Source organism: Phaenicophaeus curvirostris, chromosome 22 (assembly GCF_032191515.1).
Source record: "Phaenicophaeus curvirostris isolate KB17595 chromosome 22, BPBGC_Pcur_1.0, whole genome shotgun sequence".
NCBI lineage: Eukaryota > Metazoa > Chordata > Aves > Cuculiformes > Cuculidae > Phaenicophaeus > Phaenicophaeus curvirostris.
The window spans coordinates 4,390,795-4,404,674 of NC_091413.1; the positions used below are offsets into that span (position 1 = coordinate 4,390,795).

Below are 13,880 nucleotides of genomic sequence, written 5' to 3' on the forward strand. Positions count from 1 at the left end.
ATATTTTTAGTTTCAGTGTCCAAGTACTTTCATCTTTTCTGTCCTCAAGTTTCCTAGTAACTGTTTGCAGAAACAGGGGAAGATTGGTAGTTGTCCTTTCACACGTGCACCTGTATCTCTGTAGCTGTGAAATCTCCTGCAGTAAACTTCTGACTGCTCTAAAAAGCTGTAGCTTTTCTAGCAAAGGAAAATTGAATCTTCCCCTGAACGAGTAAGGTTTATGCTTAAATTCTCTCAGAACGCTGTAAGAACACAGAATTTGTGTCAGGAAGGTATTCTTCATCCATGGAAAAACCTTTCCCAAGGTCATGCTTCAAGGGAATTCTCTGGACTGCTTATCTTCTTTTTAGATGTCTAAATACATTGTGTTATCAGCTATCAAACTCAGCAATGACTTATACAACTTGGGTTGAGCCACCCTGGTGTTTAGATAGCATGTGTGTATGCTGTCGTGGTTCTTTTAATACCTATGTTATGATTTTTGTCTTAAGCATGAATTTTCTATTCAATGTCTGTTTTTCAGCATTGTGTTCTTTCTTTGTAGACTAAAAAAAAGAAGAAGACAGACTTTATACCCTACAGGGATTCTGTACTAACGTGGCTTCTTCGAGAAAATCTAGGTATGGCCCATTTGCTTGTGCTAGTGTGGAAAGAAATTCTCACTAAATTTTCTGGCTGCTTTTAACTCGCTTAACTTTTAATTTGTATCGACTGTGAGGTTAAGCATTTTTTAGGAGTCAGATCTGAGTTGTTTAGTTTCACCCTTTGTTCAAGGTACAGTCTCTCTGTTGTGATTTTTTCCATGCCCCTTATTGAATCTTGTAATTTATTGTAAATACAGGTATCTAGTAGGTACTTCGTGCCTAGATTGTGCTGTAGTTTCATCTAAAATCTTTCCTATTTGTTGTAGGTGGTAACTCCAGAACTGCCATGGTTGCTGCTTTGAGTCCAGCAGACATAAACTACGATGAAACTTTGAGCACTTTAAGGTACTTTCTTTTTATTTGAGATGGGTATGGATAGCTGTTATCTCCAGTAGACACATTCTATCCTTCAATCCCTTAGGTTATTATACTTAAAGAAAATCTGTGGGGAAGGAGACTCCATGAACTCAATTACCATGAAAAAAGAAACCCCATCTATTGTATGTGAATAGGGACATAGGGATTTGTTACCTGGTTGTAGTCTACGGTTCTCTTCTTAGGCACAGCTGTAAGCTGAATGTCTCCTACGTTGCTGCATTCTTGTGCTGCAGATAAGTTCTTATGTTCATTATAAGGTTTTTTTTTGTTTTGGTCTGTTTCCAGATATGCTGATCGTGCAAAACAGATTAAATGCAATGCTGTTATCAACGAAGATCCCAATGCCAAGTTGGTGCGTGAGCTGAAGGAGGAGGTGACGAGGCTCAAGGATCTCCTGCGTGCCCAAGGGCTGGGAGATATTATTGACAGTAAGTGGATTGAATAAACCTTATTATCTTGAGGGTGGTCTGACTTATGGAGGAGGGAGTGCTGGGCCTGTGAGAAAAAGGGGTTTGAAACATGTTAAATGTAGGTGCTGATATTAAATTTTGAACATGTTTTTGGAAATGATAGCCTCTACTGTCTGAAAATAACCCATCCCAGGCTTGTCTGTAGAGTGGACAGGCCACTTCCAGCTCCTAAGGAGAAACATCAACATTGTAATAGGAAACTCATTTTGTGTGGTAGAAGTTAGACATTCTGGAGTTGCGCTGGTGAGTTATGGAGGGCTTTTTGTCTGGCTGCCAATAAAAGGAGGATAGTTGAGATGCAGAAACTTAATTTTGTACTGAGAAAGAAAACAACTTTTCTTGCTCCTTAAGGGTTAAGGCTATTAATTGATACCTGGCTTGAGTGCTGTCCTTGGTCAGAAATGAAAACAGTGGCTAATTCCTATTAGACAATATCCTGAGTGACAAACCACTTGTCATCTCAAAATAACTTGCTATGAAACTGCTGCTTGTGAATAAATAATGAATTCTTTTGGGGCGAGATTTTGACTTATGTTGGCAGAGCAGTGTTGTACTGAAATGTTTTGCCAGCAGCCTCTTAAAGCACCAGAGCACACTTATGCTTGAAATATTTCCTTGTCCTCATTCCAAGCAAGGCAAATAAACTAGAATTTTAACTGCTGCGTTCTTCTATAATATGAGCAGTGATTTAATTCCCGGTGAAGAAATATCCAGTAAAAACACAGAATGTATTCCACTGATTTTAAAAGATTCTCTGACTTCAAAAAAAAAATGTGAACGCTTCACCAGTTCCTCATTTGTCAGGGATTATTTGCCTGTGAAGCAGGAGTCCTGACTTGCAGACTGCTTCAAGATGTGTAACATATATTTACCTTTTTGTTAGCTTGTTTTCAAGAGTATGAGGCCAGAAGACAATGTAATGCAGGTGTTTTCATGCTTGGTACAGTTTGTGGTTTTTGATTCTAAATCAAAATTGTGTTAATGACAATTGTGTTTTGTTTCTTTAAACATCAAGTAGCATTCTCTTCCCTTCCTGTGTCACTGGCAAACCTTCAATTTTGATCCTTCTTGTATTTTCCCTCCTGCTTCCTTTCAGTTGATCCAATGGGAGATGAATACTCTGGAAGTGGAGGCAAATGTGTGTATTGTGTGGTTCTCTTTTTAACCTGCTTTCTCTGGGTCAGCTTTAACTGAGCTTTGCATGCCAGCATTTCTCACAGGGAAATCCCAGACAGAACACTCCTTCTGGAAAGCAATGCAAGTTTTGCGGAAAGCAGCTTAACCAGCATTTCTTAGATTGAGTCAACAGTCAAAAAGAAGCACCAAGTTTAAAATGCAACATATGTTCATTGCTTTCTTTCTAGCAGAATATAGAAGGGAGAGTGGTGATTCTTTTAGTCTGTTTTCATGAGAGCCAACAGTTTAGATTCAAACTAGAAAACCTTTTTCTTAGTTTTCTCTAGTTACTCAGGTGAAACAGCTTCTGCTCACCTAGCTTCCTGGCCTTTTAACATCTCTTTCCCCCCTAGAATTATTTGTTTCAAGTGTGTCAATTGATTAACTCAGATGAAATGTTATTAATTCCTCCTGGAGACTAAGATCTATTTATGTCTTATAGTCTCTTTATGTACAAAAAAATTAGGTGGCCATCTTATACTGTTTGAGCTCAAATACTTGATTGCAGGTGAATAACTTAATAGGGTTAAAACCAGCAAATAGCTTTTTATCTCTGTTTTACTGTTTGCTTCTATGAAAGGGAAATAAGCGTAGTCCATGGCAAGAGAAATGTATTATATGTAAATTCTGGCTTGGTGGACTTCATAAACTCTTTCCATCAGTCTTCACCCTCACTCAAACAACACCTACTGAAAGATATCTGTCTGAAATTTCCTAAAATTAAAGCTACTGGTGGTGTAAAGACTCATCCTGGCCTTTTCTTACGTTCTGATGCTGCTTCCAGCGTGTGCGTATGTCATCTGTGTGAAAGCTGCGGCCTCCAGGAGAAGCGTGCATGATGTTGAGGGTTTTGGTTCTCTGTGGTCACAGCAACTGTGAAAGCTACTGCAAGTGCCTCTTCCTTTGTCTTCAGGAGTGCATGCGACTATTGGCCTTTTGAGACTTCATCCTCCCTGCTCTATTGTGCCTGCTTTCCTCATCCTGGCAGCATTCCCTTCCCTTAACCTGCTTTTCTCCTGTTGAATTTCCACTCCTGCTTCCTGCACTTGCAGATGGTGGTTTGCAAACTGACTTGATCAGTTTTGTGAGGCTGAAACAGCAGGTTGATGTGGAGAGAACTAGGGCATAAGGCTAACAATAGCAGAATTGTTCAGGCTAGGAGCTGAGGAGGTGTAGGAGGACGTGGAATTTTATGCAATGTCTGGGTGAGCATTTCATTTTTGTAAGCGTAAAGCCCTTGTTTATCACTTGCAAGGTCTGATTTGGCCTGTTTCTTTCCTAAGGATACTTATTATAAAGAATTTGTTTTTGAAACAGAAGCTATCAAAATTATTAAAACTGAGCTATTAAGTTGTTTGATGTTTCCATGTTAAAAGATTTGCTTTTTTGGCCTGTGATTATTCCGAGGCTATGGTTTACAGACATATCTGAGGAATATCTGTTTACAGACATATCTGAGAAGCTAAGGTAGATTAAAATTAGTTAGATTAAAATAATTTGTCTTTGGATATTCGTTCTTAACTCATTCACGTACTTTTTCCTTGTTTTCTATCTTTGGAGAAGGAATTTTCAGGCCTCCCAAGTTTTCAGGTTACACAAGCTGCCTTATTACATTTAGGGTTTTTAAAGCCTTCATCATGTAAAGTAAGACCAAAAAGCTTTAAAGCACCTTCTGAAGCATGAGAGCCTTATCAGACATTTCACTGATCGGGTGTCTTAGATTGCTGTTTTTCTGATAAGGAGGGTCAAGAGGAAACACAGTGATGTTATTGTGAGCTTGTGTTCTCCGTGTTGTGGACTGACAGGTGATTTATTTATTCAGTCTCCTGTGAGATTTTAAGGAGGGATAGTTCTTTGTCCTTGTGATCTGGGTTCAGCAGCAGAACTGCTGCTGTGATAAAGATTTACTTAATCATCATTTTAGATTAAAAGAGTCTGGAAGAGAATGTTTGTCTGAGTTTGAGGGGCTGATGTCTATTCAGGCTGCAGTCCAAAATGTTGCTAGTCTCAGGAACTGATTTTGCTCCTGCTCTCAGCTCCATGGCGCTCAGATTAGCGTTCAGTTAGGAAATAGAATGGTTTGTTTTTTGGCAAGTGTTTGATTTATTTTTTCAAGCTTTTTTGTTCAGAGTGGTTTATGATGCAGTCCTTACTAATAATTCTCAGGGTTTGAACTGAGTTATCTTTGTTGTGGATACTAATATTAGCAGATTTTTTTAGAACTGCCATCTAAAAATTACAAACTTGTCTTGTTGCTGCTTAAATGCTTTCCTCTTACACTGGTATTTCCTTCCTTTCCTCCTTCCTGTTCCTTCCCTCTTCCTATTTTCCTTTCTCCCACCTTCCTGCCTTCCCTCTGTCTGTGTGTCTCTCTCCCAGATTTGAAAGATTTTCAGAACAATAAACATAGATACTTGCTAGCCTCCGAGAATCAACGTCCTGGCAATTTTTCCACAGCCTCCATGGGGTCCCTCACTGCATCTCCATCCTCCTGCTCTCTCAGTAGTCAGGTGGGCATAACATCTGTGTCCAGTATACAGGAAAGGATCATGTCAACACCTGGAGGAGAAGAGGCGATTGAACGTTTGAAGGTAGGTGTTGCTGTGAATTAGGGACCCTGTTGTTTTGGCCTTTTCCAAGGCTAAATAGCAGTGAACCCAGGAGAAGTTTCCTTCAGCAAACAGAATCATAGAATAGTTTGGGTTGGAAGGGACCTTAAAGATCACCCAGTTCCAAGCCCCCTGCCATGGGCAGGGACACCTCCCACTGGATCACGGGCTCCAAGCCCCATCCAGCCTGGCCTTGAACACCCCCAGGGATGGGGCAGCCACCACTGCTCTGGGCAACCTGTGCCAGGGCCTCAGCACTCTCACAGTGAAGAAATTCTTCCTTATGTCCAGTCTAAATCTGCCCCTCTCCAATTTATACCCATTGCCCCCAGTCCTATGACCACAAGCCGTTGTGAACGGTCCCTCCCCAGATTTTCTAGAGCCCCTTCAGGTACTGGAAGGTCACTATAAGGTCTCTTTGGAGCCTTCTCTTCTCCAGGCTGAACAACCCCGACTCTTTCAGCCTGTCCTCGTATGGGAGGTGCTTCAGCCCTTGGATCATCCTTGTAGCCTCCTCTGGACCCGTTCCAACAGCTCCATCTCCTTCTTATGTTGAGGCTTCCAGACCTGGGCACAATCCTCCAGATGAGGTCTCACAAGAGAAGAATATATCCACTATGCCCTTGTTCCTGTAGGAAGTGGTCTAAAAATCCATGTATGCCCTAAAAAGAGCACTTCACTGTGGTGAGCATGAAACTGGGTTCATGCGTAGCCTTTCCTGTTAGGGTTGTTTAGGTTTACTTGTAGCCTGGAGCTACAGCTGTATTATAAATGAAAATCTTGCTTCTTGTTTGCAAGCCCTTTTATACCGTGGTGATTATGGCAAATTTGATCCCAAGTGTAGACTTCTGGAGGCCCGGTCAGTGGAAAAAGTCTGACTGGCAAGTGCACTCGGCTTTCAGAAAACCAAATTTCCCCAAAGTTGAAAAAAGGAGGAAGAATAATCCTGCCACTGTTGTATTTGCCCAGCCCCCACAGATTAAAATGTGAAGCACACAGAATAGCATGCTTTATCCAGACAATAGCCGCCTTGTCCCGATTCTGCATAGAATTGAACCGCATCAGAAGTGCATTACACTGAAGTATTTCTTAATTTTTATGAAAGCCCCCCAATGTCCATGGGTGGATGAGTGGGGAGAGCTGGCTGCGTTAAATCTGTGCTTCCTTCTCATGTCTTGTCCATGAGACACTGCCACAGGGATTGGAACAGGCTGAACCACACGCTGCATATCCCTTTCCTATTAGAAACCCACTGTTGCCATGGTAATAACATTGTGGTCTCAGCAATTTCTTGGCATTCAATTACCGAATGATGTCTGTAAATCAGATTTTTAAAAAAAAAAAAAAACAAAAAAGGAAAAAAATGGAAAAAAAATCAGGTGGTTCAAATTAAAGTCTGATTGTGGTCAGATACAAACTTGCCTTTTCTTCTCAGATTCCCTTCAAGGCTATTTACCCTTTCAAAAATTAAGGAAGGCAACTTTAGAATTTTGAAGTCCTAAGAGTAGTTTTTATATCCAAAATAAATTAGAGGTCTAGAATTGAGCACAAACTTTTAATTGCTTTGTTTGTTATGTTAGGAACTTTGAGAAGAATTGTATAACAGCTTCTGGGATTTTCACACAGGAATCTGAGAAGATCATTGCAGAGCTGAATGAAACGTGGGAAGAGAAGCTGAGGAAAACAGAGGCCATCAGGATGGAAAGGTCAGGAATGAGGAGTGCTGTAGATGTCAGTGGTCTCTGGAAAGTGAAGTGTGGAAAATGGAGAACGTTGCTCTGTTCAAAAGCCCTGGAACAGTAGAATAGTGCTTCGTGATAGTTCTGCTGACCTTTGTGTTATTTATAACAGCAGGGGCAGTGCTGAGAGAAAGCCACATTCTTTCCTCTGTTCCCTGCAGATAAAGTGTTCAGCGTTGTAATTCAGGTAACGACCTCAGCTGCTATGTTGGCTTCTGTTGTGAAGCTACACGGAGTCCTGGTCTCTTTCTTCCCCTTTCCACCATTCTCTTACATTCCAGAAATTCTAGTCATAAAGTTAAACAGAAAAGACTAAGTTTTTAGTACTGAAGTATCTAAAATCACAAAACAGCTCCAGCTTCCAGCTGTGGTTGGAATTGTGTCTTAGAGCAACGAGACAGATGCTTAATGGTTATCAGAGAGTGTTACATCCAGACACGGCATTACTTTTTAGGATATTAAAAGCTTACAAAATTTGTAAAGGGAACACCTTTGCCTGGAAACAATGTGACTGAACAGTCCATAAAATTGTGATAAGTGCACAAAGAAAGTGGATCGAGGTTGATTATTCACTGATAGCTAACAAGTGCTTTGAAACAGCTAGAGAATTCTGACAAGACATAGGTAAGCTATGAAACTCTTTACTGTGTGATGGTGATCTTGCTAGGAGTTGAATAAAAAAAATGAGAAAACCTCAAAAAAAACAACGACAAAACCACTGTGGGGCTGTTTGAGAGAAGTGCCACCATTAATTCTGGAGATTTTTTAGGAAGAAATCGGTAGACTATGAGAATATTTTGAGGAAAATATCAGTGTGTGCTATGCTAAGCTGGTCACCGTTTTGGGCTTTGTCAAAGCCAAGAATACTCTTACATGAACAGTTTCACCCAATACAATCCTTTTTATGTCTTAAGAACAAGAGAGTCCTTCCTATATTGTATCAGGATGAGCCAGTTAAGTCTTTGCATATTAATGAATAGTTGTAGCTCCTTTTACCTAAATTTAAGTATTTAAATTTTAGAGCAGACTTCAACCTTCCTTAAAAAGCAGTAAACGTAATGTCCTAAAATGTACTTAGAATACTTTATTGCACTAAAATGCTGTTCAGTCTCTAAACTTTTTGCTATTTGCATTCTGCACCACTGTAAACTCTAGGAATAAAGCTTAGAAACTTGTATTATTTTGTTATGAAGTGCTGACAGTTCTGGCTGTGTGATCAGTGGGCAGGCTGGATCAAAGTCTAATGTTTTTCAGGCTTTTGTTAGGCTCTGTTTTGTCTAAGCAGCCTAAAATATGGTAAACATCTTGCTTTTCTCTCTCAGGGAGGCATTGCTGGCAGAAATGGGAGTTGCTATTCGGGAAGATGGAGGAACACTGGGAGTCTTCTCACCTAAAAAGGTAGGAAAATCAATAACATCATGTCTCCAGGAGGCTGAAGGTGGTGAGGGGGCTGCTATGCGTACAAGGGCTTGTATTCTTGTCAGCTGCAGCAGAACATGGGAGGTTTGGACCCTTAGGACTAAGTTACTTTTGCAGTATCTTTTGGAAATAGTTTTAGCATTAGAATTTGTCAAAACACTCTACGTGGATTATTTTGCTCATAATCTGTGCTGCAAGGAGAAGTTTTTGCAGCTCCTTGCATATCTGTTGATTTGGTAGCAGCTCAGAAAACACTGCGTCTTGGGTTGTTATTTTCATTTTCTGCAGCAGCTGTGTGTGACCTCTGCATGTTGAGATACCTAGAAAAGTTTGAAGTCTTGCTTAGGTGCTCTTCCTTGAATTTGTTTGTTAATCCAGTTTCTTGTTAGAAAATGACTGTAGTATGATCTACAACTGAACACAGGGATGCAGGGGAGTATTTCTTTCAGTACATGTCAATACTTTTATTTTCTGAAATTTGAAAGAAGCATAACTGCAGAAAAAGGGCATAAATCAATGCCATAAATGTGAAATGATCAAGTTAGCAAAGCGATCTATGCTTTCAAAGGGGAATCATTGAAAAAGCGCAAGGGAAAGATCTTATTTATTGACCTAAGGTTTAAGGAGAACCTACCCAGAGGTACCGTGCAGAAACACAGGACAGCACAATTGGTTAAAATGGTTTGAAGCAGGTACAAATCTGGTTTTCAGTTGTTATCTGCTCCTGAAGCACCTAAGGTTTGTGAAGGAGCTAATTTGTTCAGTGTTCTTTACATTTCTTTCTCTTATGTTATGGATCCTCATCTCCTTTTAGATTTTCCCTCAGAGACCCTCAGCTCTTTTTGATGACTCTTTTGGTGCATTTTCAGCTGATCAGGTCTGTGTATGAAAGCCATCTGGATTAAGTAGTTGCTTTAGTAATAGATAGTGTTTATTTTTACCCATCTAGGATTGATTAGGAAAGTAAAACTCCTGACCTAGTCCTGTCTGCTCCTGTTCCTTGCTATCCTTGCCCTTCCATTTCATTAGTTCTCCTTGTAGTAACTCTGGCTGCTGTAGTGAAAATTTGGAAGATGTAGATAGCAAATTTGAAGTGTTTTTTATAAAGACTTTATGCTTATGAGGTATAAATCTGATTAATTCTACTAGGAGAGCACTGTTTTTTACCAGCTGAGGTGTAAACTGAACCTTGTAAGGTAAATTTTGCCCACTTTAAAGGTATCACATTATACAATCATTGCTCTGTTTACCAGTTGTGCCTTCGAGGCAAGAAACTTCTTGAATGGATTGTGGAAATTTAACTGCTTGTGGTGTTGTTGAAGATGGGAGCAGGGAAAATCCTTCGGCTCTTGCTTGAGGAATGCTGTCCAGGAGGAAGTCACAGATGTAGCTTCCTGGGGATGAATGATAGAGCTAGGAATGAGCAAACAGTCGGTTTTGCTAGCATCGTTTTTCAAGTTGTTGAGCTTTATATCTTACATAGTTAACTCTAACACTGGGCAATTGACCGTTGGATTTATTCCATCTAGTAGGTTTTGAGCTGAGTGCTGTCAGCATCTCTCTTAAGAAAACATTTTGCAACTAGAGTAAGTTGATTGCAGCAAGTTGCCAAGGAATCTTAGCCAAATTTATTTCCTTTTGCTAAATTTATTCTCTTTGAAGGTAACAAAGGGCCAAGTGGTTTATGAACAGCTTTATTTATCTTTTATCATTTTTCGTCTCTAATTCTGTTTAACGATTTTTGCCTTTTCTTTTGTGCTTGTGCTTACTGCTATCTCACTGGCTAGATTTTCACACCAAGGCCTTGTGATTTGTTTGCTGATTCCAATGGGGTTTTTTCACCAAAGAAGGTTGGTTTAGTAACTGTAGTGGATTTAAATTTAGAAGAACTTTAGATGAAGAGTTCTTTAGCTGTTTGTGAGAATGTTAGTAGTATTGAGATTTTTTTTTTTTTATGTTAACAAACTTTGCGGAATGAACACCTGACCTGTGTTACCCAAGAAACACCCAAGTTGATTCCTCATTGGCTTCAATACTTCCCTGAAGCAACCTTTTCTGCTGCTGGATTTCCTTCATCAAAGTTTACAACGACTGTACAAGGAGTTCTTTTTTTTTTTCCTTTCCCAGCTGAAGCCTTTCTCCCCCCTATTGATTGGTATTTCAGACAACTAAGCAATCTGAGCTGTATTTCTGGTGTTACTTTCTGATGCTCTTCAGTACTGCAAGAGGTTATATTTGAAAAAACGCATTATGGAATAACCTCAATATACAAATGGAAAGTGCTGGACTAATACACATCCTCTGCATCTGTGGGAAGAAACCTGAAAGCAAGTCCTCAGTTCTTAATTAAATTTCCTTTTTTTGTTTCCCTTTCAGACTCCTCATCTTGTAAATCTTAATGAAGATCCACTCATGTCTGAATGTCTGCTTTACTACATCAAAGATGGCATTACTAGGTGAGGCTTGGTTCTAATACACTCTGTAGTCTTGTTTCTTTGTTTAAACCCCCATGCTGGAGATGCTGTAAATAATAATTATTCTTCAGCTGTTTGACTTGAGAGTACAAATGAAGTATAAGATTGCTATAGGTAGAAAAAAGAGAGCAAAAACTTCTCTTTTGTTTTGTCAAGCTGTTATTGTCCAGTTCATAATAAATTTGACAAGTTCTCTTTACGAGGGCTGAGCACTAGCTCAAACCTTTAAACTTGGAGGATAGTCTTAATAGTTTAGACTTTTTCCTGGACATTTATGGGATTTGTTGTCCTACACGGAGTTGTAGAAAGTCTGATTTGGTCTTTGTTGGACCCAGGGTTGGCCAAGCTGATGCTGAGCGGAGGCAAGACATTGTATTGAGTGGAGCTCACATCAAAGAAGAACACTGTATCTTTCGAAGTGAGAGGAACAACAACGGTGAAGGTAAACTCCTTCTAGCAGAGTGTTGAGTCTTTCACTCCTTGCTCGGTAGTTGGTCAGGGAATACGAGTATTGACAAGTTTCTCTTACCGCAAGAAAACCACGGGCTTTCACTCACTGTTTTCTTGAGTCTTAGCAGGAGAAAATAAAATTTAAGTGATAATAGCTTCAAATTGCAGGCTGCAGTCAGTTTAAGAGTTAAGTTCTAATGTTGGTAAACTACAAACACGAAAATTGAAGCAGAAAACCCAACAGTTTCCAACTGCAGTATGGAGAAGTCAGTAGTATGGATTTTCTTGTGGTGCTTTATTTCTCTTTTTTAACCAGCAGGGTAGCAAGGAGTGGTTCGCTTGTATCTTTTTAATGTTAGTAGGAAGATAAGCAGAAAATTAGAGGCCTCTAGGATTTGCACACTGCTGTTTCTAGACAGTGCTCTCTGAAATTTCATTCATCAATGTTTTCTCCATAGTTATTGTTACTCTGGAACCTTGTGAGCGATCAGAAACCTATGTCAATGGCAAGAGGGTTGTACAGCCTGTGCAGTTGCGCTCAGGTAAGAACCATTAGAGTGGATATTTTTGTGGACTCTCCATCTAAAAATTGTCCGTACAAGACATCTGCATCACATGCAGAGAATGCTCGGTGCTGTTAAACAGCAGCGGTGTTATCTTTCTAGGGTGTAGCTTTTAAACAGAAGTTGGTACTATTCTTCTCTTGGCGGCAGTTTTTTTTCTTCCATCGCTTGCTGCACTAAGTGCACTTAAATATTCACTGCCACGCAGCATCCTGCTTGTCCTTCTCTTTACCCTGATATTATTCAAATACATTCTTGCCCAAGCCGATTGCCCTTGGCAGTCTCAGTGAGACACAGCAGACAGACTGCCAGTTGCTGATGGAAAATTCCCAGTTTCCTGGCAAAGCTGAGATATGACCCTCTCTGGAGCAACAGAGCTTCTCTTTGCTCTCATTTGATTTCCCACTCAGTCCTCTACATTCCTTTAGAAAGGCATGTGGGGGCAGAATTAGAGAGGAATAACTCCTGTAAATTATGGGGTTTAGCCTATATCTTTCAATTTAAGATATTTTCTGTGTCCCTCCCCCATTTTTCTGTTGATAAAATGAACAAACAAAAAACCCCAAAAAAACCTCCTCCCAACTCACCTCAGAATTACATGCATCAAGTTATAAATGAGTATTTTCATGGTGTACTGTCCAGCTTAAGTCTGGACAATGAAGCAAGAACAGTTTTTGCTGTTCTGTGCCTTCATATGGGTCATATTGGAACGGTTGGACTCGATGATCTGGTGGGTCTCTTCCAACCTGGTTATTCTGTGATTCTGTGATTCTGTGTGATATTGAAAACCATGACTTTATTATCTCGTAATTACTTTCCTTTAAAAAGAAGTAGGTACTTTTTTTTTCTGCATCAAGGTAATTGAGTTACTAGAAGATTATAGGCATGATCTCTGACATCTTTAGGAGCCTGTATTTTAGTAATATATCAATAAAGACGATTTTGGTTGCTTTGGAGGTCTATTTAGTAGAAAGCCTTTTAAGTTTTAACTGCATTGATATGTTCTTCAGAAGAGCAGGGACGTTTTACTGTCTTTCATCAAGTATATGCCTCAGACTTTTTGGGCATCTGATATATCTAGGATTTAGCCAAAAGACTTGAAAGGTCTGAAGAAATCTAATACTGTTCACATTAGTGTAGAAGAAGCTGTAAAATACTTCCATAAAACTCACCACTTAGGACTTCAATAAAATCAATGTATGTAAACCACATTTAAAAGACAAATAAGCACTGTGTGTGAACACTGTTTCTGTACGAACCAGGCATTCCTTTTTTTTCCTTGCCACCTAGATAACTTGAATGTATACAGAAATCCTTATAGGACAATCTTGTCTTATGCTGTCACCCAATGGGATGAAGCATTCGGTGATGTTTTTTCAATGGCATTGGAATCGTCACCTGAAAAAGTCAACTTCTGTATTCTTTTTAGGAAATCGTATCATCATGGGTAAAAATCATGTCTTCAGGTTCAACCATCCTGAGCAAGCACGAGCAGAAAGAGAGAAAACACCATCGGCTGAGACTCCTTCTGAGCCGGTTGACTGGACCTTTGCTCAGAGGGAGCTTCTGGAGAAGCAGGGCATTGACATGAAGCAGGAGATGGAGAAAAGGTAACAGAGCAACTCAGTGTTTCTGCCTGAAATGAGGAGGAGTCAACTGTAGGTTGTTTGGCTGGTGTCTGTGCAAAACCTGAAACTAGATTCTGCCACGTAGCATCTCTGCTACCTATTGTGAAGGTTCAGAGAGCTTCCTGGTTATTTTACTTAAGTGTTTCAGTGCCCCTGCTCCTTTAAAAATCACAGATAAGCACCTGCCGTTAACCCTATAGACCTTTTGGGGAAGGTCAGAGCTGTAACCTATAGGAAGTTTCAGTTCTGTCGTACTATAATAGACAAATAACAGTTCCTTTTAAGTGCAGTAACTTTTTGTCACTGATTCTCTGGGCTGTGTGTGTAAAG

At 39.9% G+C, this 13,880-nt stretch overlaps 1 protein-coding gene across 14 annotated transcripts in view; it reads left to right on the forward strand.

Annotated features, from left to right (window-relative positions):
• The window catches only part of KIF1B (kinesin family member 1B), an 85,006-nt gene that overhangs the window by 26,370 nt on the left and 44,756 nt on the right, over positions 1 to 13,880 (forward strand). For 8 of the 14 annotated variants that reach the window (XM_069874650.1, XM_069874652.1, XM_069874655.1 and 5 more), the window contains 11 exons: positions 545 to 620; positions 911 to 989; positions 1,308 to 1,450; positions 2,589 to 2,630; positions 5,048 to 5,259; positions 6,904 to 6,983; positions 8,339 to 8,414; positions 10,812 to 10,891; positions 11,245 to 11,351; positions 11,818 to 11,901; positions 13,352 to 13,532. In XM_069874650.1, coding sequence (XP_069730751.1) covers positions 545 to 620; positions 911 to 989; positions 1,308 to 1,450; positions 2,589 to 2,630; positions 5,048 to 5,259; positions 6,904 to 6,983; positions 8,339 to 8,414; positions 10,812 to 10,891; positions 11,245 to 11,351; positions 11,818 to 11,901; positions 13,352 to 13,532 — 1,160 coding nt within the window. The remainder of the gene's footprint in view (positions 1 to 544; positions 621 to 910; positions 990 to 1,307; positions 1,451 to 2,588; positions 2,631 to 5,047; positions 5,260 to 6,903; positions 6,984 to 8,338; positions 8,415 to 10,811; positions 10,892 to 11,244; positions 11,352 to 11,817; positions 11,902 to 13,351; positions 13,533 to 13,880) is intronic. The other 6 variants (XM_069874654.1, XM_069874660.1, XM_069874662.1 and 3 more) reach the window with 2 other exon arrangements.